The sequence below is a fragment of the Chiloscyllium plagiosum genome, unplaced genomic scaffold (genome assembly GCF_037043375.1).
Source record: "Chiloscyllium plagiosum isolate Xiang-an unplaced genomic scaffold, Cpla_swu_hap1 HiC_scaffold_1, whole genome shotgun sequence".
NCBI classification, from domain to species: domain Eukaryota; kingdom Metazoa; phylum Chordata; class Chondrichthyes; order Orectolobiformes; family Hemiscylliidae; genus Chiloscyllium; species Chiloscyllium plagiosum.
This window is the reverse complement of record NW_028270139.1, coordinates 97,000,599-97,026,536: the sequence shown is the minus strand read 5'-3', so window position 1 is coordinate 97,026,536 and position 25,938 is coordinate 97,000,599. Positions and strand designations below refer to the sequence as shown.

General features: G+C 42.4%; 1 protein-coding gene across 1 annotated transcript in view; it reads left to right on the top strand.

The window, feature by feature from the left end:
• LOC122549086 (integrin alpha-2-like) overlaps window positions 1–25,938 on the top strand; it is a 188,959-nt gene that overhangs the window by 104,662 nt on the left and 58,359 nt on the right. The window contains exons 12-16 of the mRNA XM_087989312.1: window positions 4,164–4,309; window positions 7,879–8,022; window positions 8,951–9,157; window positions 12,048–12,178; window positions 19,575–19,738. Coding sequence (XP_087845438.1) covers window positions 4,164–4,309; window positions 7,879–8,022; window positions 8,951–9,157; window positions 12,048–12,178; window positions 19,575–19,738 — 792 coding nt within the window. The remainder of the gene's footprint in view (window positions 1–4,163; window positions 4,310–7,878; window positions 8,023–8,950; window positions 9,158–12,047; window positions 12,179–19,574; window positions 19,739–25,938) is intronic.

Below are 25,938 nucleotides of genomic sequence, written 5' to 3'. Positions count from 1 at the left end.
GATCCAAACCACTAAATCACTTTCAATCCCGAAGCTCCGTATTTTGTGCAATACCCTACCATGTGGAACCTTATCAAATGCCTTACTGAAGTCCATGTACACCACATCAACCGCTTTACCTTCATCCACCTGTTTTGTCACCTTTTCCAAAGAACTCAATAAGGTTAGTTAGGCACGACCTACCCTTCACGTGTTGACTATCTCTAATCAAATTATTCCTTTCCAGATGATTATAAACCCTATCTCTTATAACCTTTTCCAACACCTTACCCACAACCAAAGTAAGGCTCACTGGCCTATAATTACCAGAGCTGTCCCGACTCCCCTTCTTAAACAAGGGAACAACATTTGCGATCCTCCAGTCTTCTGCCACTACTCCTGTCGGCAATGATGATGTAAAGACCGAAGCCCTGGCAATCACCTTCCTGGCTTCCCAGAGAATCCGAGGATAAATCCCATCCAGCCCAGGGGTCTTATCTATTTTTAGATCTTCCAAAATTGCTAGCACCTCCTCGTTGTCAACCACAATCCCATCTAATATAACAGCCTGTTCCTCCATTTTCTCACTAACACTTCCCTTTTCCAATGTGAATACTGATGAAAAGTATTCATTAAACGCTTCCCCTATATCCACAGATTGCACACCAACTTTAAATTACTATCTCCGATTGGCCCTAATCTTACTCTTGTCATTCTTTTAAACTTAATATACATACAGAAGGCCTTAGGGTTTTCCTTGATCCTATCCACCAACAACTTCTCATGTCCCCTCCTCACTCTTCTTAGCCCTCTCTTTCGATCTTTTCTGACTAACTTATAACTCTCAAGCCCCCTAACTGAGCCTTCATGCCTCATCCTCACATAAGCCTCCTTCTTCCTCTTGACAAGAGCTTCAACTTCTTTAGTAAATCCTGGCTCCCTCACTTGACAACTACCTCCCTGCCTGATAGGTATATACTTATCAAGGACCTGCAATAGCTGTTCCTTGAATAAGCTCCACATTTCAAGTGTGCCCATCCCCTGCAGTTGCCTTCCCCATCCTATGCATCCTAAATCTTGCCTAATTACATCGTAATTGCCTTGCCCCCAGTTATCACTCTTTCCCTGCAGTATATACCTATCCCTGCCCATTGCTATTGTAAACATAACTGAATTGTGGTCACTATCGTCAAAGTGCTCACCTACCTCCAAATTTAACACATGGCCAGGTTCATTCCCCAGTATTAAATCCAATATGGCACGGCCTCTTATTGGCCTGTCTACATACTGTGTCAGAAAACCCTCCTGCACAAATTGAACAAAAACTGATCTTTCTAACTTGGGTAGTCAATGTTGGGTAAGATAAAGACCTCATAACGGCGGCATGGTGGCTCAGTGGTTAGCACTGCTGCCTCTCAGCACTAGGGACCCTGGTTCAATTCCAGCCTCAGGCAACTGTCTGTGTGGAGTTTGCACGTTCTCCCCGTGTCTGCGTGGATTTCCTCCAGGTGCTCTGGTTTCCTCCCACAGTCCAAAGTTGTGCAGTTAGGTGAATTAGCCATGCTAAATTGCCTGTACTGTTAGGTGCATTAGTCAGGGGTAACTATAGGGTAGGAGAATGGGTCTGTGGGGTTACTCTTCAGAGGATCCATGTGGACTTGTTGGGCCAAAGGGCCTGTTTCCACACTGTAGGGAATCTAATTTAATAGCAACTACCCTGTCACTTTAGCTCCTATTGAAAATCATCTTTGCTATTCTTTCCTCTACATTCCTGGAAACATTTGGAGGCCGATAGAAAACCCCTAACAGGGTGACCTCTCCTTTCATGTTTCTAACCTCAGCCCAAACTAATTCAGTGGATGAATCCTCAAATGTCATCTCGGCTGCTGTAATACTACCCTTGATTAACAATGCCCCTACCTTTTACCATCTTCTCTGTTCTTAATGAAACGTCTAAATCCTGGAACCTGCAACAACCGTTCCTGTCTCTCCTCTACCCATGTCTCTGAAATGGCCACAACATCGAAATCCAAGGTACCAACCCATGCTGCAAGTTCACCCACCTTATTCCGGATGCTCCTGGCATTGAAGTAGACACACTTCAAACCAACACCTGATTGCCAGTGCCCTCTCGTGACCTTGTAAACCTATCCCTGACCTCACTACCTTCAACCCCCGGTACACTGGAACTACAATTCAGGTTCCCACCCCACTGCAGCATTAATTTAAACCCTTCCCTCCCCCCCCCCACCCCTGCAGGGCATTAGCAAATTTCCCACCCAGGGTTTTGGTACCCCTCTGGTTCAGGTGAAGACTATCCTGGTTGTAGAGGTCCCACCAAGGGGCAGATAGCCATTATTCCAGCCTTTATCTCACCCACAGATTTCTAGGGTTACTTCAAAAGTAGGTGCCGGAGTCGTTGTATTGTCAGAGTAACGAGAAAGACAGGAGACAACCACCCTGCCCCTCCCCCACCCATTTCACCACTCAATCACCTGACCCCAGCTCAATAGAGGATATTTCTTTTGTTGGATTTCCAGAAAACACTCAGAGGAGGCATTAATTTATTGCTGTAAACATACATGAACCACAAATAGCAGAAAGTAAAGGCCTTAGAGGAGAAGTGCCCTTTTTCCTACAGAGACCACATTCAGTTCAAATAAATGTGATGTCCTGCATTTTGGTAAGGCAAACCAGGGCAAGACTTATCATGGATAGAATAAATAGACAAAGTCATTGGGGTGGGGGAGTCCAGAACTGGAGGGCATAGGTTTAAGGTGAGAGGGGTAAGATATAAAAGGGACCTAAGGGGCAACTTTTTCGCACAGAGTGTGGTGCATGTATGGGATGAACTGCCAGAGGAAGTGATGAAGGCTGGTACAATTGCAACATTTAAAAGGCATCTGGATGGGTATATGAATAGGAAGGGTTTAGAGGGATATGGGCCAAGTGCTAGCAAATGGGACTAGATTAGGTTAGGATATCTGGTCGGCATGGACGAGCTGGACTGAGGGTCTGTTTCCCTGCTATACATCTCTATGACTATGACTTAATGGTAAGGTCCTGGGGAGTATCGCTGAACAAAGAGACTCCCCAGTGCAGGTTCGTAGTTCCTTGAAAGTAGAGTCACGGGGGTAGACAGGATAGTAAAGAAGGCATTTAGTATGGTAGTCTTTATTGGACAGTGCATTGAGTATTGAAATTGGGAGGTCATGTTGGGGCTTTCTAGGACATTGGTTAGCTACTTTTGGAATACTCTTTGCAATTCTGGTCTCCCTGCTATAGCAAGGATGCTGTGAAACCTGAAAGGGTTCAGAAAAGATTTGCAAGGATGTTGCCGGGATTGGAGGGTTTGGGCTATAGGGAGAGGCTGAAGAGGCTAGGGCTGTTTTCATATGGAGTGTCGGAGGCTGAGGAGCAACCTTGCAGAGGTTTATATAATCAGGAGGGGCAATGATAGGGTAAATAGACAAGGTCCTTTCCCTAGGGTGAGTCCAGAACTAGAGGGCATATGTTTGCAGTGAGCGGGGAAAGACCTAAGGGGCAACTTTTTCACACAGAGGGTGATATAGTTGCTATAATTACACCATTTAAAAGACATTTGCATGGGTGTATGAATAGGAAGGGTTTAGAGGAATATGGGCCAAATGCTAGCAAATGGGAATAGATTAATTTAGAATGTCTGGTCAGCATGGACAAGCTGGACCAAAACATCTGTTTCCATGTTGTACATTTCTATGACTCTATGACGCTATGACAGAAGCCCAGTGTTCTTCTCTTCTTAAAGGTTTTTATTTGGACAAAATATGCTTTAATGTGACTGTTAGCTAGGCTGTATCGACTGTAAATCAATGTCCTCTTCCATGTGCAAGGCCCTGACAAAACTGATACACAATTATCAGTGGATTTTGATGAGAGCAGATTAAACAGGCTTCAGATACACTCACGCTAACGAGCACCAAGGCTCAGAGGCAAAGGGAGCAAGCCTAATAAGCCAAAAATATTCTGATACTCTCATCTATTAAATACATACTTTTAAATTAGGCATTTAAAATACAATTTAAGAATTTAAAGCATATTTATATCATATATATTTTATATATTTGGTTTATTATTTATACTTTAGCAACCAGCTATAACTTTTGCAGTCATATTTGGTCTGATATATGTATTTTTCTTTCCAGGTTACTCAGTGACATCCTTGATTACAAAATACTCTGTGCTCTATGTTGCTGGAGCACCACGTTTCCAACATACAGGACAAGTACTTGTATACACAGTAGGATCAAATGATGAAGTGACAATTAAGCAGACCGCAAAAGGAGAACAGGCATGTACAGTGCTAACCTTTTATTTTCTTTACTATTTTGATTGGCCTTTGTATAATTGCATAGCCTTCTGTTTTTGAGGATAAGGGAAATGAGGGCACAAAACAACTGCATTTTTTTAAGGAAGAGAAACTAAGTTAATTCATCAGAAAGGAGAAAGTGAGGAGTGCAGATTCTGGAGATCAAAGTCAAAAAGTGCTTATGCCCGCAATGTCGACTCTCTTGTTCCTTGGATGCTGCCTGACCTGCTGCATTTCTCCAGCACCACACTTTTTGACTCTAATTCATCAGAAAGCCAAGCCTTGCATTTTATGATTTATCGAGGGAAGCATTGATTTGATTCAGCCTGCAATCTTTGACACCATAATAATTTTCGAACAGCAAACTACTTGCTAACCACAATTTTAGCTCATTCATTGAAGTGCCATCTATAAGTAAAAAAAGAACTTGTCCTTGACATAGAGTCCCTCCCATTACTGCAGAACAACAGGGAAGGATGTTATCTGTACATGTCTATTTGACAGAATGCATCTATTTCCATTTTTCAGGCACATGACAGTCCAGGCAGATGATATTTCTTTTTGACTGGGCAGTGTGCTTAAAAAAAATCAAGAAAAAAATCAGATGCTGTCTTATGTTCTATGTTTGTATCATTTTCTGTTTGATACGAAAGTAGAGCTCGGGGGAGGCAAAATTAAATAACAACTTATTTTTTGCCACCATCCCTTCAAAGTGCCCTTCGGGCAATTATGGACATTTCTGTTGACAGGAGTAAAGGGAAGATTGGAATACCAGTTTATAGAGTAATAGAGTCATACAGCACAGAAACCGACCCTTGTGTGTATGCCAACCGAGTTTCACAAACTAAACTAGTCCCATTTGCCTGCATTTGGCCCATTTAGCTCTAAACCTTGCCTATTTATGTACCTGTCCAAATGTCTTTTAAATGTTGTAACTGCGTCTGCAATAGCCACTTCCTCTGGCAGTTCATTCCACATACAAACCACCCTGTCTGTGAAAACATTGCCCCTCAGGTTCTTTTTAGATCTTTCTCCTCTCACCTTAAAATTGTATCTTCTATTTTGAATCCCCCTACCTCAGAGAAAATATCTTTGCTATTCACATTACCTATGCCCTCATCGTTTTATAAAACTCTATAAGGTCACCGCCCAACCTCCTACAGGTGGTCAGGATGGTGAATAAGGCATTGAGCATGCTTGTCTTCATTGCTCAGACCATTGAGTGTAAGTGCTGAGAATTATGTTGTGGCTGTACACGATGTTGGTGAGGCCTCTTCTGGAGTACTATGTACAGTTCTCGTCAGCCCTGCTATCAGAAGGATATTATTAAATTGGAGATTTATATTCCAACTCCAGTGAAAAAAGACACAGCCTATCCAGTCTCTCCTTATAATTTATACCCTCCAGTCTCAGTAACATCCATATAATATTTTCTGAACCCTCTCCAATTTAATAACATCCATCCTATAGGAGGGCTGACCAGAACTCTACATAGTACTCCAAAAGAGGCCTCACCAACATCGTGTACAACCACAACATAATTCTTAACACCTATACTCAATGGTCTGAGCAATGAAGACAAGCATGCTCAATGCCTTATTCACCACTCTGACTACCTGTGACACAATTTGCAAAGAACTGTATGCCTGAGCCCCAAAGTCTCTCTATTCAACAATACTCACCAGGGCCCCACCATTAATTTTGTAAGGCAAAAACAAGGATTGCAGATGCTGGAAACCGGAGTCTAGATTAGAGTGGTGCTGGAAAAGCACAGCGGGTCAGACAGTTTCCGAGGAGCAGGAAAATAAACATTTCGGGCAAAAGCCCTTCATCAGGAATAGAGGCAGGGTGCCTGCAGAGTGGAGAGATAAATGAGAGGGGTGTGGGGGTGTGAAGAAAGTAGCATAGAGTACAATAGGTGAATAGGGGTGGGGATGGAGGTGATAGGTCAGAGAGGAGGGTGGGGGAAGGTAGCAAAGAGTACAATGGGTGAATAGGGGTGGGGATGAAGCCCTGTCCTTGTTCATCTTACCAAAATACAACAGCTCACATGTATTTAAAATAAACTGCATCTGCTGCTACTTGGCCCACTGGCCCAATTGATCAAGATTTCTTTGTAATCTCAAATCACCTTCTTCACTGTCCCCAATACTACCAATTTTAGTCTCATTTGCAACTTACTAACCATGCCTTCGAAATTCTCATCCAAAGCATTTACATAAGTAACAAATAACAGTGGACTCTACTGTTTATGGCTGCTTAATTAATTTGAGTGCCTGAACAACAGTTTCAGTAGAAAATAAGTCAAAAGAAACCTTTCTCTGCTTTGATCTAATACTGCAATGTAGGGCCTCCAATACTGAAGACAGGGCATTTCACTTTGTCCTACTCCACCCCCAATCTACCATTTTGCATTACAGTGTAGGTGGGAAGTGCTACCTCTCCCATCCTAATATTGCATTTTTTTGGCCTGCTCCTATTACAAGGCAGGCTTAGTAGTCCGCAAATGCCTCAGGAAGCATCAGGCAGCAATAACGAATGAAGAGACCTGACCTTGGGTCTTTGCTCCTTTCCCATCAGTGCTACAGCTGGTGAAAAGCAGAGGAGAATCTGTGGTAACAGAATAAAATTGCTAAAAAGAGATGTGTTGCCGAAGCTTTATATTTTGCATTCACCAGGCCGAAGAGAGGAATATCAAAATTCAAACAACTTAATAAATGAAAATGGTGGTGTTTGATTGGCAAGTCACCAAGATTCACCAAGGTATTGCCATGGAGAAAGCTAAGAAGATACCTATGCTTACCAATCTTCTGTGTAATTTAAATAAGGGTCAAGGCTTGTAAATATTCCTTTCATTCGCTGAGAATTGGTCCTGTCATCTGAATGTATGTCACATCTAGCAATTATGAATGTGGCATATAATGAGCTTGACTGATTATCTTAAATTGGTCACTTGTACGGTAAGTAACACAGTCATGGTTGTCCAACAAGTGCTAGTCAATCATGAATCCCACCTAATAGGTTGCTTTTTGTATTGGGCTTTGTACACATGGCTGGTTGGGTACTTTCTACACTCCGTCTATTACAAAAACCAAAGGGGCATTTGACTAATCAGTCAATGCTAGGACATAGGACATCTTTATTTGACATCATTCCAACTTTTGTTTCACCATTGTAACACACTAGTCTTACCAACCAGTCCACCCCATTTTATCTACTTTATAAATTAATGTATTTGTTTGAAATTCGGTATCAATGGGGACAAAAGGAAATAGAGCAAGTGCATAACAGAGATCTAGTAAGTAAAGTATATCATTTAGGGGGAGAAATGTCTTTGTATAGCACTTTTTCTAGCCATGGAGACGTGCATTGCTATCGTTGGAGTAGACAACGCTGTTCTTTAATTATAGTATATTAGTATGAATAAAGGAAGTGCTTGCCACTGGACATCAATGTAATTCTAATAGTGATGTGCAAGCAAACATATCCATTTAAATTATGCCTATCTGTTTCGTCATTTAAATTGACTGATTATCTGCTTTCCTTTTTAGCTTGGGTCCTATTTTGGAAGCGTATTGTGCTCTATCGATGTTAATAGAGATTTGTTTACGGACGTACTATTGGTTGGGTCACCTATGTTTATGGGTCAACACAAAAATGAAGAAGGAAGAGTGTATGTATTTTCTGTCAATCAGGTAAAAACAGCTTTCTGTAGAATCTAATTGCAATTACTTGACCAAAAGCTGCTTCGCAGAAACACACTTTGTGCCAATAAAAATCATTCAGTTGACTTGTATTGAATAAAAAATAAATCCTGTTGGAATAACTTAGACTATAAATATTTCCTAAACATTTACACAAGCATTTTATTTAGCCTTGCAAGCCTAAAGGACATCAAGTTGTAACACAGCAGCAAAACATTATTCGATAAAGGAACAGGAAGTTTATAAGTCTGTAAAGATAAACTTAGCTTGCAGCTCACAATGTGGTAAGTTTGTAAAGATCCACAGGGCCCACTTGGTCTAATGTGGGATAGCAAAAATACTTATAGCTCTAACTAGAATAGGCTATTGTATTGAACAAGACGTAATTTATTGCATGCTGGCAACTAGTTACAGGTTGCATTGCTCTGATAGACATTGTTACAAAGACTGTGTGGAGGAGCTGTATGTTAGAATGTTCTCCTTTGAGATCCTAAGCTGCTATTGACCACAAGTCCCTGTGACATTATCATACTTGGTGATTTTTAAGGCATTCCTTAGTATGAGCGTTTTCACATCTTTATACCTTGTACAATACAAGTCAAAACATATGTTATTTAATCACACTGAGTGGAAGTATCCTTACCAAAGATTAGTTAGTTGGCTCATAATATAGAGCCTGGAGCACATTAGTAGAATGGATGGCATTGATTCAAACTGCAATATTAAACTGAATAATACGACATTTATAATGTAATGAAATCAGTAATCCAGGAAGGTTTTTTTATCTGAAGCAATGAAATGGTAAATATGCTGCACTAATATTAAAAAATAGTATTATCTATGAACCATGTATCATTTATTTGTGCAATGAATCAACACCAATGCAGTCTAACACAATACAGGTAATTGTGTCATGCAGCAAGGTAGCCTGGAAAAGCGAGGCATCTTAGAAGGGCCAGTTGATGGTAAGAACTCTCGATTTGGAGCTGCTATAGCTGCTGTTGCTGACATCAATCTGGATGGCTACAATGACGTTGCAGTTGGAGCCCCTGTAGAAGATGAACAACATGGAGTCGTATACATTTTTAACGGAGACCAAACATCGATCCTGTCAAAACATACACAAGTAAGAGCTTCCTGATAATTCTGATTTAAACTGAGATATTGGCAGAAACATTTCACGCTATAACATTCAGAGGCCAATGCTGCAGAAGCTGGAGGGATTGAAAGTTGCAGGTGCACTGCATGACCTGCACTTTGCAACATTTAGAGTCATAGAGATGAACAGCATGGAAACATGCTGTCCAACTTGTCCATGCTGAACAGATATCCTAAATAAATATAGACCCATTTGCCAGCATTTGGCTTATATCTCTCTAAAACCTCCCTATTCATATACCCATCCAGATGCTTCTTAAATGTTGTAATCATTCCAGCCTCCATCACTTCTTCTGGCAGCTCATTCCATGCCACCCACTGCCTGAAAAAGCTGCACCTTAGGACCCTTTTAAATCTTTCCCCTCTCACCCTAAACCTATGTCCTCTAGTTCTGGACTCCCCTACCCTAGGGAAAAAGACCTTGTCTATTTATCCTACCCATGCCCCTCATGTTTTTTTATAAACCTCCATAAGATCACCCCTTAGCCTCTGATGCTCCAGAGAAAATAGCCCCAGCCTATTCAGCCTCTCCCTATAGCTCAAACCCTCCAACCCTGGCACCAGCCTTGTAAATTGTTTTTAAAATGTTTCAAGTTTCATATCATCCTTCCTATAGTAGGGAGAATTGCACACATTATTCCAAAAGTGGTCTAGCCAATGTCCTATACAGCGGCAATACAGCCGCCAACTCCTGTATTCAATGCACTGATCAATAAAGACAAGAATACCAAATGTTGCCTTCACCATCCTGTCTACCTGCGATTTCACTTTAAAGGAGTTATGAACCTGCACTCCAACGTCTCTTTGTTCAGCAACATTCCCCAGAACCTTACCATTAACTGTATAAGTCATGTTCAACATTTCCAATCCAAAATACAGCATCTTACATTTATCTAAATTAAACTCCATCTACCACTCCTCAGCCCATTTGCCTATTTCGGTAAGGACACAATTAGATGGGCAGGTCATGAGGTCAAACTGCATCAAACACTATCCGTCCTGTCAATTTTAATCACATGGATTCAGTTAATGCTTTTATTATTAGACACAGCTGCCTATTCCTTTACCCACTATGGTACACCTCCAATTTACAAGTGAGGAGCTTTTGTCTTACTGTTAATTTTTCAAGAAGTTTGGCTGTGTTCCTTAAGGGATCTTAGTGACTTATTGGATGTTGAATAGATTATCACTCTTTGCTGACAGGGATAAGGTAAGAGGAGTCTTTTATCCTGTTGATAATCCAGATTTAGTTTGTAGTATTCTCACCTCTGTGTGCAACATTTTGGATTCTATGTTAAGTTCCAGGAATGTGAGCACAGAATTTTTGTCATGAGGCACTCCTTCAGTCCTGCTGCTGTGTTAGTAATGCCAATTCATTTTGTCTGAGATGTTAAAGCAAGGCCTGTGCCTCCCCTCTCATGACACTATTTTGAAGGAATGGTGTTCTGGACAATAATTGACCTTGCAACAAACTCAAAAACAGGTTAATTGGCATAATCATATTGCTGCTTTTGGGATTTAGTTGTACACAAATTGGCTGCCGTGACTCTTACATTGCAACCATGACTACAATTCAACAATGATGATTTGCCATAAATTGTTTTGGGAGATTCTGATGTCATGAAAGACTCTATGTAATCATCTGTTCTCTTACATCAAAGGTTATTCTATTTTGAAATATTCATCTGTGTTATGAAATATCTGGTTAAATTTCATGTTTTTTTGTCTCTCAAATTGTGCAAGTATGTGTTTACAGTTAGGGATGAGAAAAGTCTCTAAACATCTGAGGAAGGCATACTCTGCTATACTTTAGTCTGGCACAGTACATGGATCAAATCGATCAGCTTGTAGATGCCATCAAAACTGGCCATGTGTTTGATCGTGAGGACAGCTGTAGACAACAGGAAATTATCAATGGAATTCAAGTTTGCTGAAGATTGTTAAATGGAATTCATCTAGAAATGTGCAAAGTGGTAAATGTGGGGAAGTAAAACAATGAAAAATAATATACTGTTAATGTTAGAATGTGACAAGGGGCAAAGAAATTAAGGGACCTTGGAGCGAATGTCCACATTTCCCTGAAGGTAGGATAGGTCAGTAAGTTAGAAAAGAAGGCACAAGGAATCCTTGCCTTTATTAACCAAGATACAGAAAATAAGAGCATGGAGGCTACACTGAATCTGTATAAATCATTAGTTAGCACACAACTTCAGTGCTATGTGCAGTTGGTCATCTCATTACAGAAAGAACATAAGTGTACCAGAGAAGGCACAGAGAAGTTCTATGAGGACGTTGCCAGGTCTGCAAAAAATTGCAACAATGAGGAAAGATTAGATTGATTGGAATCATACACTTTGGAACAGAGGTGTCTCAGGGGAGATTTGATCGACATATACAAGATTGTGAGGTTCTTGGATAGAGTGAATGAGAGGGCTTAATTGCTTCATCAGAAACATCAGGGACTGGGGGCGATTGATTTAAAGTTTTTGGTAGAAAAGTAAGAGGGGAGATAAAGACAACCTTTTTCATCCAAGAGTTGGGGGAAGGTGGAGGGGCATGGTAAGTAGGGGTCTGGAACTCACGGCAGGAAGGATAATAAAGATAGAAATACATAACTAATTTAAAAGCTTTCTGGATAGGGACTTCAAGTGATGTAAGCTGCAGGACTACTGGGCAAATGAGTGAAAGTGGGATTTGACTAGGTGGTTCATTTTTCACAGGATACATATATGATGGGCCAAGTGACCTTTTTCTATGCTCTAAACTATCCATGATTCTATAAAATTGCACCCTTTATTTCTATCATACTATTCTATCTTCAAATAAACATTCTAAACGTATTTTGATCTGGTTTCTAGAGAATACAAGCCTCAAAGATCAGCCATCAATTGCAATATTTTGGATTATCCATTGATGGGCAGAAGGATTTGAATGGTGATACCATCACAGACTTGTCAATTGGATCCATTGGAAATGTTGTGCAACTCTGGTAGGTGACTTGATGACTCTTTTCAATTTCTGAAATGTTATTTGAAGAAGTGCCATGGCATTTTCTAGGAGTAATTAGGGCCATAGAATATGATGTCTGATCAAGTTTTGAGAAGATTTGTAGCTCAGGTTGAGGTTTTGGATATAGATTTGCTCGCTGAGCTGCAAGGTACATTTCCAGACCTTTTGTTACCTTACTAGGTAACATCTTCAGTGCACCTCATGCATAGCAATGCTGAAAATTCCTGCTTTCTATTTATATGTTTGGGTTTCTTTGGGTTGGTGATGTCATTTCTTGTGGTGAAGTCACTTCCTGTTCCTTTTCTCAGGGGGTGATAGATGGGGTCTAACTCAATGTGTTTGTTGATAGAGTTCCGGTTGGAATGCCATGCTTCTAGGAATTCTCGTGCGTGTCTTTGTTTGGCTTGTCCTAAGATGGATGTGTTATCCCAGTCGAGGTGGTGTCCTTCCTCATCCATATGTGAGGATACTAGTGAGAGCGGGTCATGTCTTTTTGTGGCTAGTTGGTGTTCATGTATCCTGGTGGCTAGTTTCTGCCTGTTTGTCCAATGTAGTCATTTACAGAATACCGTGCAAGGACTGAAACAAACACCCCATTGGAAAAAACAGGCAGAAAACTAGCCACCAGGATACATGAACACCAATTCAGAAATGGACTGAGGTGAGCCAGGAGGGGGCATGAAAACGGCTTGGCAGAAAGGATTAGGGAGAACCCAAAGGCATTTTACTCATATGAGAGGAATAAGAGAATGATCAGGGAGAAGGTAGGGCCAATCAGGGATAGCGGAGGGAACCTGTGCATGGACTCTGAACAGAGAGGGAAAGCCCTAAATGGGTTTTTTGCTTTGGTTTTCATCAAGGAAAGGGAACTTGTTGTAAATGAAAACTTAGAGGAGCTGGGATACAGTCTTGACCAGATCAAGATTGATGATGTTGAAGTACTAGACATTTTGGAAAACATTAAAATTTATAAGTACCCAGGGCCAGACTAGGTTTATCCTAGGCTGCTCCGAGAAGCAAGAAAGGAGGTTGTGAAGCCGCTGGCGAGGATATTTACCTCCTCACCCTGCACATGAATTGTACTGGAGGATTGGAAGGAGGCAAATGTTGTTCCTCTTTTCAAGAAGGGTAATAGGGAAATCCCTGGCAATTACAAACCAGTCAGTCTTACGTCTGTGGTCAGCAAAGTTTTGGAAAGAATTCTGAGGGATAGGATTGATGACTATTTGGCCAAGCATAGTGTGATTAAAGGCAGTCAGCATGGCTTTGTGAGGGGCAGGTCATACCTTACAAATCTTATTGAGTTCTTTAAGGAGGTGACGAGACAGGTCGATGAAGGTCACCCAGTTGGTGTGGTGTATATGGACTTCAGCAAGGCATTTGATAAGATTCCCCATGGTAGGCCCATTCATAAAATCAGGAAGTATGGGATACAGGGAGATTTGGCTATCTGGAGTCAGAATTGGCTGGCTGCCAGAAGGCAGAGAGTGGTTGTAGATGGAAAGTATTCTGCCTGGAGGTCAGTGTTGAGTGGGGTCCCGCAGAGCTCTGTTCTTGGGCCTCTGCTCTTTGTAGTTTTTATAAATGACTTGGATGAGGAGTTTGAGGGGTGGGTTAGTAAATTTGCAGATGACACAAAGGTTGGAGATGTCGTCGATAGAATTGAGGGTCACTGCAGGCCGCAGCGTGACATGTACAGGATGCAGAGCTGGGCTGAGAAATGGCAGATGGAGTTCAGCCTGGGTAAATGCGAAGTGATGCATTTTGGAAGGTCGAACTTGAATGCTGAATATAGGATTAAAGATAGGATTCTGAGGAACAGAGGGATCTGGGTGTGCAAGTACATAGATCCCTCAAAGTTGCCACCAAGTGGATAGGGTTGTTAAGAAAGCATTTGGTGTTTTGGCTTTCATTAACAGGGGGATCAGGTTTAAGAGCTGCAAGGTTTTGCTGCAGCTCTACAAGTCCTTGGTAAGACCACATTTGGAATATTGTGTCCAGTTCTGGTTGCCCTACTATAGGAAAGATACAGAGGCTTTGGAGAGGGTGCAAAGAAGGTTTACCAGGATGCTGCCTGGACTGGAGGGCTTGCCTTATGAAGAAAGGTTGAATAAGCTTGGACTGTTCTCTCTGGAGAGAAGGAGGAAAAGAGGAGATCTGATTAAGGTGCACAAAATAATGAGTGGAATAGATAGAATCAATAGCAAGGGCAGGATTGACTGGTATGAGGACTCATAGTTTGAAGATATTAGGAGGAAGTTATAAAGGAGACTTCAGAGGTAGGTTCTTTACGGAGAGAGTTGCGAATGCATGGAATGCGTTGCCAGCTGAGGTGGTGGAACCACAGTCATTGGGGACATTTAAGTGACTGCTGGACATACACATGGATAGCAGTGAATTGAGGGGTGCATAGGTTAAGTTATTATATTTTACATTAGGATTAAACCTCGGCACAACATCGTGCGCCAAAGTGCCTGTTCTGTGCTGTACTTTTCTATGTTCTATGTTCTATTTAAACAGGCCGGGGTCATTATGACTTTGAGTAGTATTATCTTGATGCCATTATATTCTCCCTCAATACTTTTTATATTGAAGTTAGTGTATAATGGAAGGTTGAATCAATATCTCCCATTTTATATCATAACCCTATGTCCAAATGACTTGAGAACTATTTACTTATTATTGACTGAGTTTCAACACATTGTTGAAAATTCTTAAAGCTGCAAAATCACATCAGAAATACCACAATACCATTTATAGGAGCAAATATTGACACTTTTACAATGAATTTTGCCATAGATAGAGAGTGCATAGACTTTTCAGTGCATTTTCTCATGAAATGTTCCAATGAATTCAATGTTTAATATATGTATGAGAGACCTTGGAACAAAATGGACAGTAACAATTTGGAAAGAAGATTTGGTGAGTGATAAGAAACTGACTGTGGTGGTGAACAGTAGTTCTATTTTGAACGAGAAGAAGGTTTATAGTGGAGATCCCCTGGGATTGATGTTCAGGCATCATATGTCTTGGTCATGTTCACCTGAACCATTTGGGCTGCTTTAAGTAGACTTACAACCAACAATCCTTTTTATTGGTATTAGCCTAATTTGCTGATACCACGTGGGAAAGGAGGTCCACATTCCATCTTCAGCAGAGAATAGGCTCAGTTTTAATGAACAGAATTACATGTTGCTTAACAGTGCATTATATCTGAGATACATTGGAGTCCTTGGTAAGATTTCAGCTTCTACCTAACAGTAAGGTTACATCACTGTTTCTGAAACATTTTCATACAGACCTGGCACTGAAGGACTGCTTAACCTTCCCAGGAACAGTCCTTTTCATCCTGTGGGGTGGAGCTTATCTCATGATATCAATTAACTCTTTCAGGTTCCACCCCAGCCTTGGGTGACGATGTGGAGAGTACACATTCTCCCTGTGTTTGTGTGGGTTTCCACCAAGTGCTCAGGTTTCTTCCCACAATACACACCTCTGCAGGTTAGGTGGATTGGCCATGCTAAAAATCACCCATAGTATCCTAGGGATATGTAGGTTCATTAGCTGGATTGCCCCCATAATTCCACGTCTGGCAGTCTCCAAACTGGGGTACTAGCTTCCTGTATCCAGTAAAAGGTAAAGTTACCATAGTCTTACCACACCTTAGGGCTGCTTTCTATTACAGAGGTGGTGGCTTAACCTGAGGGTAACCATGCCTTAGGCAAGAAGTTGAAAGGGAGAGTCATTCATGTGAATCTCAGTTAGGGCAGCAATTGAACATACACTGCTGGTGTCACTCTGCATCACAAACCAACTGTCCAAGCTAACTATTGTCTAGTATTAGATGCAAGGAAGACTCCTGATGTTTTTGATTCAATCAGAGGAACAACAGCTCTGAACCCTGAGCAGCGCCCCCATGACAGGTGTTCACTGTTATGACATATAGTTTTAAAAATAAATAAAAACCAGGGGAAACTCCTTCACGAAGTTTGTTGAAGCTGGGGGGCACTCCCTCCAGATTGCAGACCTCCTTATTGGGACACTGAGACTCCAGCTGTAAAAGCTGACATCAAGAAACTACCTACAATTAGTTAGCAGCCTCCTATCCCAAACATCAGTAGCCAGTAAAACATCATAACCCTGTAGTGTCACCAATTGAACCTCTGTATTAACCAGTTGTTACTTCCTTGGAGCAGGTAATTTTGCTCCATGTGTATTTGCAGCTGATAAAATATCGCAGTGGCCAATCTCCTCAGAGAACTGACCTGATAAGGCACCCAGCAGTTTTACTGTATCACTCTCCCTCCACTGATAATCCCCCTGGGAGGGGCTTGTAAACTACTGGGCACTGGTTCATGTCTGTGACCTTGCAAGGAAATTTCAGACCGCTCAACCCTGCAGAGTCAAATTGCCTAAGGTCTAAGGAACTTGATGACTGGCTACAATACTACACCCTAATGAACATCACAACACCAGCCAAACCTCCCAGACCTCTGGTTTTGATGCAGTTCCAAGCTGCAAAATTACTCACATGGATCAGTTTACCACAACCTGCCATTTAAAGTATCATGTGTTTCGACATTCCAGACTGATTCATAAACATCCCAAGTGTGTCTGGCACAGTTGCAACATTAATCCGACATATGTAGGCACACAATGGTTTCTACTTCCGAGGCTCTATAACGCTCTGGTCAGACCACATTTGGAGTATTGTGTGCAGTTTTGGACCCCATATCTCAGAAAGGATTAGATTAGATTAGATTCCCTACAGTGTGGAAACAGGCCCTTTGGCCCAACAAGTCCACACCGACCCTCCGAAGAGTAACCCACCCAGACCCATTTCCCTCTGACTAATGCACCTAACACTATGGGCAATTTAGCACGGCCAATTCACCTGACCTGCACATCCTTGGACTGTGTAAGGAAACCGGAGCACCCGGAGGAAACCCACGCAGACACAGGGAGAACGTGCAAACTCCACACATACTGTCGCCCGTGGCTGGACTCGAACCTAGGTCCCTGGTGCTGTGAGGGAGCAGTACTAACCACTGAGCACGATGTACTGCTCTGGAGAATGTTCAGAGGAGGTCCATGAGGATGGTCCCAGGAATGAAAAGCTTAACATATGAGGAACATTTGAGGACTCTGGGTTTATAGTCGATGGAGGTTAGAAGGATGAGGGGGGAGTTTAATTGAAACTTACAGAGTACTGAATGGCCTGGACAGAGTGGATGTTGGGAAGATGTTTCCATTGTTAAGAGATACAAGGACCTAAGGGCACAGTCGTAGAGTAAAGGGAAGACCTTTTAGAAAGGAGATAAGGCAAAACTTCTTCAGCTGGAGAGTGGTAAATTTATGGAATTAATTGCCACAGAAGGCTGTGGGAGCCAGGTCATTTTGTGTATTTAAGACTGAGATAGATAGGTTCTTGATTGTCAAAGGAATCAAGGGGAGAAACTGGGAGAATGTGGTTGAGAAATTTATCAGCCATGATTGAGTGGCAGAGCAGATTTGATGGGCCGAATGGCCTAAGATCACAAAATCTCGCTGTTAAACATCACTTGAAGATGTAAGGCATGCACGGGTGTGGTACATAATATAGTTTAGTCAGTAGACATAAATATCAGTCACCAAAGATACCTCAGTAGTACACCAACTAAGCTGGCCATGTCCTGAAGGATGTATCTACTAGAACAAACAGACAGAAAATAGCAGAAGAACCAAAGCAAGGAAGTTACATACTTCCTTCTCACCAACCAAACTGTCCTGTGTATACCTATCTGCAATAGGATTGGTGGAAGCAATCATCATACAATCCTTGTGAAGGCAAAATTAGATTTACTGGATGCACTGTCTCAACTGACTTAAGATAACTGAAATAACTGGAGATATACATGAGGGACAAAGTCATGGGAAACCATTATCTATAGGTTCTTATCATGTCAGATACTTCTATGCCATGGAGGTGAGGAGTAATTCCTTCACTGTTGATGAGTTGACATCCTGAAATTTCTCACATAGTACCATGCAGGCATGACAGTATTACAAGGACTTTAACTTTTCACGGGGAATGTGGAATAATTAAGAATGAACATGAACTCTGCCTTAATCAATGCTGTCCATAACCTGAAAATAAATTTGTGCAGAGTTAAGGGACAAAATCACATTATTGTTTTGCCATCATAAACTGTTATTGCTGTTTGCGATTATCTTAGATGTTTGATTTAATGTTTTGATATAAATTCAGCTTGCAAGAAAAACAGTTATGAAGGTCAATGGAGAGACTATCCAGATTGGGCAATTGTACGTGCTCTGAGTTAATCGATATAGCAAAACAAAGAACTGCAGGTGCTGAAGATCTGAACGAGTATCTGTAAAACGAAAGATGAGTTAACTCCAAGTTCAGTGTCTCTTCATCAGAACTATCAGCAGCTGGGAAAAAAAGTGGGATTTCAGTCTCGGGGCTTGGGTGGAAAGAGTAGAGGTAAACGGAGAGGTTGTGATAGAGCAGAGAGAGACATGAAAAGAGATAGGTAAACAAGGAGATTATCGACAGCAGGCCAGGACAGATAAAAAAAGAACTGAATAAGTAATAAGAACTAAGAGTAGGAGATAATGGGTCAGCTGTACTGAATGTAACTTATACTATGTGATAATGGGTCTGGGAGTATGTGAGAATGGGTGACTATGATAAAAACAACCCGTGTCATCACCGGACTGAGTGTGAGGTGGGTCAATACATGGAAGGATGAAATCAAACTCTAAAGGTATTGAACTTATTAACGTTAGTGGTATTATCACTGGACTGTTATTCTAGAGACCTGGGTTTGAATGCTGCCATGGCAGATAATGGATTTTGAATTCAATTTTTTAAAATCTAAAGTTAAAAGTCTAATGATGATCATGAAACCAGTTGTCAGGAAAAGCTTGTCTGGTTCACTAATTTCTTTAAGAGTAACTGCAGCTTTACCTGGTCTGGCCTACATGTGACTCCAAGCCCACAGTAATGTGGTTGACTCCTCACAGTCCTTTGAGTAATTGACGATGGGTACTAAATGCTTAATCAGTGATGTCCTCATTCCATAAATGAATGAAGAAAAGAAGTCGATATGAGGTCCCAGAGGTTTCCACGCAGAAAATGAGATACTGTTCTTTGAGCTTGCAGGAAGGCTCACTGGAACATATTGCACCAGGCCTGTGTCAGAAATGTTGGTGTGGGAACACAATGGTGTGCAGGCAACTGCAAACTCAGGGTCGTTTTTGCAGACCCAACACAGATGGTCACCCAGTCTGCATTTTGTAATTTAATTGATACTGCTTTGCCATTTAAGTATTGATAACCACAATGTATAACAGAGTTTTTACTACTTTTACAGGTCACGAAGCATTGCAACTGTAAGGTTTACAGTGGTGTTTGAGCCAACCAAATTGTCAATTTTAAACAAAACTTGTCAGATCAATGGAAACCAGCTAATTTGTGGCAAAGTCAAAATATGTTTCCAAGCAACGATCAAACCAGAAAACTCAGTATCATCAATCAGTAAGAATCGTTAAATGATGTTCGACTTTTATTAGATAAACTGTCATATACTATAGCAATATCAGTTATTTTATTTTATATAACCATATTTACACTAACAGCAAAATTAGCATGGTCCTAAAGTTCTATTTGAGTCATGGCAGTGTCACACCATAACCTCAACTTACTTTCCCATGATTCTTCATGGGTTTCTACTTATTAACTATCTGAGATAGGACGGAAGCGTGGGACATTTCCTATTGGATTTTCAGAGTTTATTTTATCTATTGATTTGATTTTATTATTGCATATTTATAATTTCTAGTTTAGCAAGAATTCATAACCAATTTGGATGTTGGTTAAATGGTTGTTCTTTTGGGAGCCACCACACAGACCTCCAAACCAAAATTTCATTTGGATGCTCAAATAGCTCATATGTCATACAGTCCTATCGTAGGTTCTGCACACTCACCCTATTTGGGATTCATAATTAAAAATGATTCCAAAGACAGAAGATATGGGAGCAGAGGCGGGCCACTGAGCCCATTAAGTCTACTATGCCATTTAATGATAACATTTAATGACCTGGAAGCCTTCAACTTCATTTTCCTGCCTTTTCCCCATAAGCCTTGGTTCCTTTACCGATTAAAAAATCGATCTCAGCATTAACTTTATTTAACAAAATAGCCCATACAACTCTGTGATAAAGAATTCTACAAATTCACTGGTCTCTGAAAGAAGAAATAATTGGGTGATTCCTTACTCTGAAATTAAGTCCTCTGGGGCGAGACAAACCTATAAGAGGAAACAACCTTTCAGCATCTAATCTGACAAGACTGAGTTATAGTCCAACAGGTTTATTTGGAAGTACAAGCTTTCGGAGCGCTGTCCCTTCATCATGTAGCTAGTGAGGCAGGATCATAGGGCACAGAGCTCATAGTAAAAGACCAAAGTGTCATACAACTGACATGACGTATTAACATATTCAATACATTGTGTCAATTGTATGATACTTTGATCTTTTACTATAAATTCTGTGTCCTATGACCCTGTTCCACTAGCTACATGATGAAGGAGCAGCGCTCCGAAAGCTTGTACTTCCAAATAAGCCTGTTGGACTATAACCTGGTGGTGTTGTGTAATTTTTAACTTTGTTCACACCAGTCCAACACCTCCACATTTTGTATATTTGAGTAAGGTCATCGCCCATTCTTCTATATACCAATGAGTACAGGTCCAACTTACTCAACCTCTCCTCTTACCAAGGATCAGCCAAGTGAATCTTCTATGGACTCCTTCCAATGCTAATATATCTTTCCTTAAATAAGAGGCTTAAAACTGTTCATACCATTCCAAGTGTGGTCTGACTAGTGCCTTATACAGTCTTAACAAAACCTCCCTACTTGCATACTCCATTCCTTTTGAAATAAAGGCCAACATTCCATTTGCCTTCCCCATTAGCCACTGAACTTGAATTCTAGCTTTGTGAGATTCATGGGCAAGGACTCCCAAATCCCTCGATGCTGTAGCTTTCACAGTTTGTCGCCGTTTAAATAATACTCAGCAACTCCATTCTTCCTGCCAAAATGTATAATGTCCCATTTTCCCACATGATAGTCCATCTGCCAAGTTACTGCCCATTCTTACATATTTCTACTCATAGGTCATTCTCACCACTTGCCTTCTAGTGCCTGGAATAGGGTGCCTCTAAGACCCTGCAGACTCCTCAATCAGTGTACACAATATTAATTTACCCAGGCACCTTGGCATGTAGAAAAGGAATACGTAGCAGGAGTCTGCAGTAAATGAACCAAGTCACAACTTTATTTAAAGAAATCAAAGGTTAAGAGTTAAACTTTACACTTTTAAAAATTCTAATCCTAACTATCCGATTCTTTAGAAACTTGAATTACTTCCCAGATACTCATTACTTTGCTGGTCTGACAAGTTTTTGAAGGGTTTTTGCCTGAAACTCTATTCTCCTGCTCCTCAGATGCTGCCTGACCTGCTGCTTTTTTCCAACACCACACTCTTGACTCTGATCTCCAGCACCTGCAGTCCTCACCTTCACTTTCGCCTGGTCTGACAAGTTGTTCAGTCTGTTCCTCACTTCACAAGTTGACTCTCTCTCTCTGCAAATACTGGAAATCAGAGTCCAGATTAGAGTGGTGCTGGAAAAGCACAGCAGGTCAGGCAGCATCCAAGGAGCAGGAAAATTGACGTTTTTTCCTGCTTCATTCCTGATGAAGGGCTTTTGCCCGAAACATTGATTTTCCTGCTCTTCAGATGCTGCCTGACCTGTTGTACTTTTCCAGCACCACTCTAATCTAGACTCTGATTTCCAGTATCTGCAGTCCTCACTTGTGCCTGTATTTCTGCTTCCCCTCCAAATGATTTTTATTTCACTTGAGCAGTCGCAGGCTGCTACACTTCTGACCTAATTTTATATAATCTGCAAACTTGGTTATCGTGCATTCGTTTTCCTCATGCAAGTTATTCATATATATTGTAAGCAACTCCAACAGGTACAGGTTGCCATCTTAAAAATACCCCTTTTTTTTCCCAACTTCTTGCACTTAATTATTTAGTTAGTCAATCCTATATCCATGCTAATATACTACCGCCAACACCTTTGGCTCTTATCTGATTAAGTGGCCTAATATGTGATACCTCATCTATTGCCTTCTGAAAATCCAAATATATTTCACCCCTGTTTCCCCTTTATCCACCCTGCCTTTTACTTTCTGAAAGAATCATAAGAATTATAAGTTATGGGGCGGCACAGTGGCACAGTGGTTAGCACTGCTGCCTCACAGCGCCAGAGACCCAGGTTCAATTCCTGCCTCAGGCAACTGTCTGTATGGAGTTTGCACATTCTCCCTGTGTCTGCGTGGGTTTCCTCCGGGTGCTCCGGTTTCCTCCCACAGTCCAAAGATGCGCAAGTTAGGTGAATTGGTCATGCTAAATTGCCCACAGTGTTAGGTGAAGGGGTAAATATAGGGGAATGGATCTGGGTGGGTTGCTCTTCGGAGGGTCGGTGTGGACTTGTTGAGCCGAAGGGCCTGTTTCCACACTGTAAGTAATCTAAAAAGAAATTTGTCAGGCATGATTTTCCCCTCATGGAGCCACGCTGACTCTGCTTGATCATATTATATATTTCTAAATGCTGTGCGATTGCATCTTCTATTACAATCTATACCATTTTACCATTAACAGAGGTTAAGCTAACTGAGACATAATTACCTATTTTTTTATCACCTCCCCTTTTTTCAATAAAGGTGTTATATTGGCATTTATCCAGTCTTCTGGGACTTTTCCAGAATCTGAAGATTCTTGAATGATTAGTACCAATACCTTCACTATCACTGTAGAAGTTTTATTGAATTGCCTGGGATGGGGCATAATGATCTTTAAAGAGAAAATGAGGTCTGCAGATGCTGGAGATCAGAGATGGAAATGTGTTGCTGGAGAAGCGCAGCAGGTCAGGCAGCATCTAGGGAACAGGAGAATCGACGTTTCGGGCATTAGCCCTTCTTCAGGAATGAGGAAAGTTTGTCCAGCAGGCTAAGATAAAAGATAGGGAGGAGGGACTTGGAGGAGGGGCGTCGGAAATGTGATAGGTGGAAAAAGGTCAAGGTGAGGGTGATAGGACAGATTGGGGTGGGGGCGGAGAGGTCGGGAAGAAGATTGCAGGTTAGGGAGGCAGTGCTGAATTTGATGGATTTGACTGAGACAGGCTGGGGGGAGGGGAAATGAGGAAACTGGTGAAATCCGAGTTCATCCCTTGTGGTTGGAGGGTTCCTAGCCGGAAGATGAGGCGTTCTTCCTCCAAGCGTCGTTTCGCTGTGGTCTGACGATGGAGGAGTCCAAAGACCTGCATATCCTTGGTGGAGTGGGAGGGGGAATTGAAATGTTGAGCTACAGGGTGGTTGGGTTGGTTGGTCCGGGTGTCCCAGAGGTGTTCTCTGAAACGCTCCGCAAGTAGGCGGCCTGTCTCCCCAATATAGAGGAGGCCACATCGGGTACAGAGGATGCAATAGATGAGATGTGTGGAGGTACAGGTGAATCTGTGGCGGATATGGAAGTTTCCTTTGGGGCCTTGGAGGGAGGTGAGAGGGGAGGTGTGGGCGCAAGTCTTGCACCTCCTGCGGTTGCAGGGGAAGGTGCCGGGAGTGGAGGTTGGGTTGGTGGGGGGTGTGGATCTGACGAGGGAGTCACGGAGGGAGTGGTCTTTACGGAATGCTGATAGGAGAGGGGAGGGAAATATATCCTTGGTGGTGGGGTCCGTTTGGAGGTGGCGGAAATGACGGCGGATGATAGATAGGGAGGAGGGACTTGGTTCCAGCAGGCTAAGATAAAAGATAGGGAGGAGGAACAATCCATCTTCCGCAACTACACTGGCCCCACCCCCCACCTTTTCCTCCGCTACATCGATGACTGTATCGGCGCCGCCTCGTGCTCCCACGAGGAGGTGGAACAGTTCATCCACTTCACCAACACCTTCCACCCCGACCTCAAATTCACCTGGACAGTCTCAGATTCCTCCCTCCCCTTCCTCGACCTTTCTATTTCCATCTCAGGTGACCGAATCAACACGGACATCTACTACAAACCGACCAACTCCCACAGCTACCTGGACTACACCTCCTCCCATCCGGCCCCCTGCAAAAACGCCATCCCATTCTCCCAATTCCTTCGACTCCGCCGCATCTGCTCCCAGGAGGACCAGTTCCAAAAACGCACATCCCAGATGGCCTCCTTCTTCAAGGACCGCAATTTCCCCCCCGACGTGATCGACGATGCCTTCCACCGCATCTCTTCCACTTCCCGATCCTCCGCCCTTGAACCCCGCCCCTCCAACCGCCACCAGGACAGAACCCCACTGGTCCTCACCTACCACCCCACTAACCTCCATGTACAGCGCATCATCCGCCGTCATTTCCGCCACCTCCAAACGGACCCCACACCAAGGATATATTTCCCTCCCCTCCCCTATCAGCATTCCGTAAAGACCACTCCCTCCGTGACTCCCTCGTCAGATCCACACCCCCCACCAACCCAACCTCCACTCCCGGCACCTTCCCCTGCAACCGCAGGAGGTGCAAGACTTGCGCCCACACCTCCCCTCTCACCTCCCTCCAAGGCCCCAAAGGAAACTTCCATATCCGCCACAGATTCACCTGTACCTCCACACATATCATCTATTGCATCCTCTGTACCCGATGTGGCCTCCTCTATATTGGGGAGACAGGCCGCCTACTTGCGGAGCGTTTCAGAGAACACCTCTGGGACACCCGGACCAACCAACCCAACCACCCTGTAGCTCAACATTTCAATTCCCCCTCCCACTCCACCAAGGATATGCAGGTCTTTGGACTCCTCCATCGTCAGACCACAGCGAAACGACGCTTGGAGGAAGAACGCCTCATCTTCCGGCTAGGAACCCTCCAACCACAAGGGATGAACTCGGATTTCACCAGTTTCCTCATTTCCCCTCCCCCCAGCCTGTCTCAGTCAAATCCATCAAATTCAGCACCGCCTCCCTAACCTGCAATCTTCTTCCCGACCTCTCCGCCCCCACCCCAATCTGTCCTATCACCCTCACCTTGACCTTTTTCCACCTATCACATTTCCGACGCCCCTCCTCCAAGTCCCTCCTCCCTACCTTTTATCTTAGCCTGCTGGACACACTTTCCTCATTCCTGAAGAAGGGCTAATGCCCGAAACGTCGATTCTCCTGTTCCCTAGATGCTGCCTGACCTGCTGCGCTTCTCCAGCAACATATTTCCATAATGATCTTTAGCCCTATATGTTTCCCTAGTACTTTCATTTTAGTGATTGATATTGTATTTATTTCCTCTCCTCCATTATTATTTTGTAATTTTGGAATGTGAATCATATTTTCTACTGTGAAGACTAATGCAAAATACTTATTCAACTCCCCTGCCGTTTCCTGTTGCCCCACTATTATTTCCCCAGCCTCATTCCCTACAAGGCCTATGTTCACTTTGGCTTCTCAATTCTTTCTTATATATTTAAAGAAGCTCTTGCTGTCCATCTGATACTATTTGCAAGTTTACCTTCAAAGATTATGTTCACCCTCTTTATATTTTTGGTTGTCTTCACAGATTGGTTGTATTGGACACTCTGGGCTGACTGTGTCCAAGCCTCTGGACTGATACTGGAGGTTACCCCTGACTTACTGTGCTGGGATCTTCTGA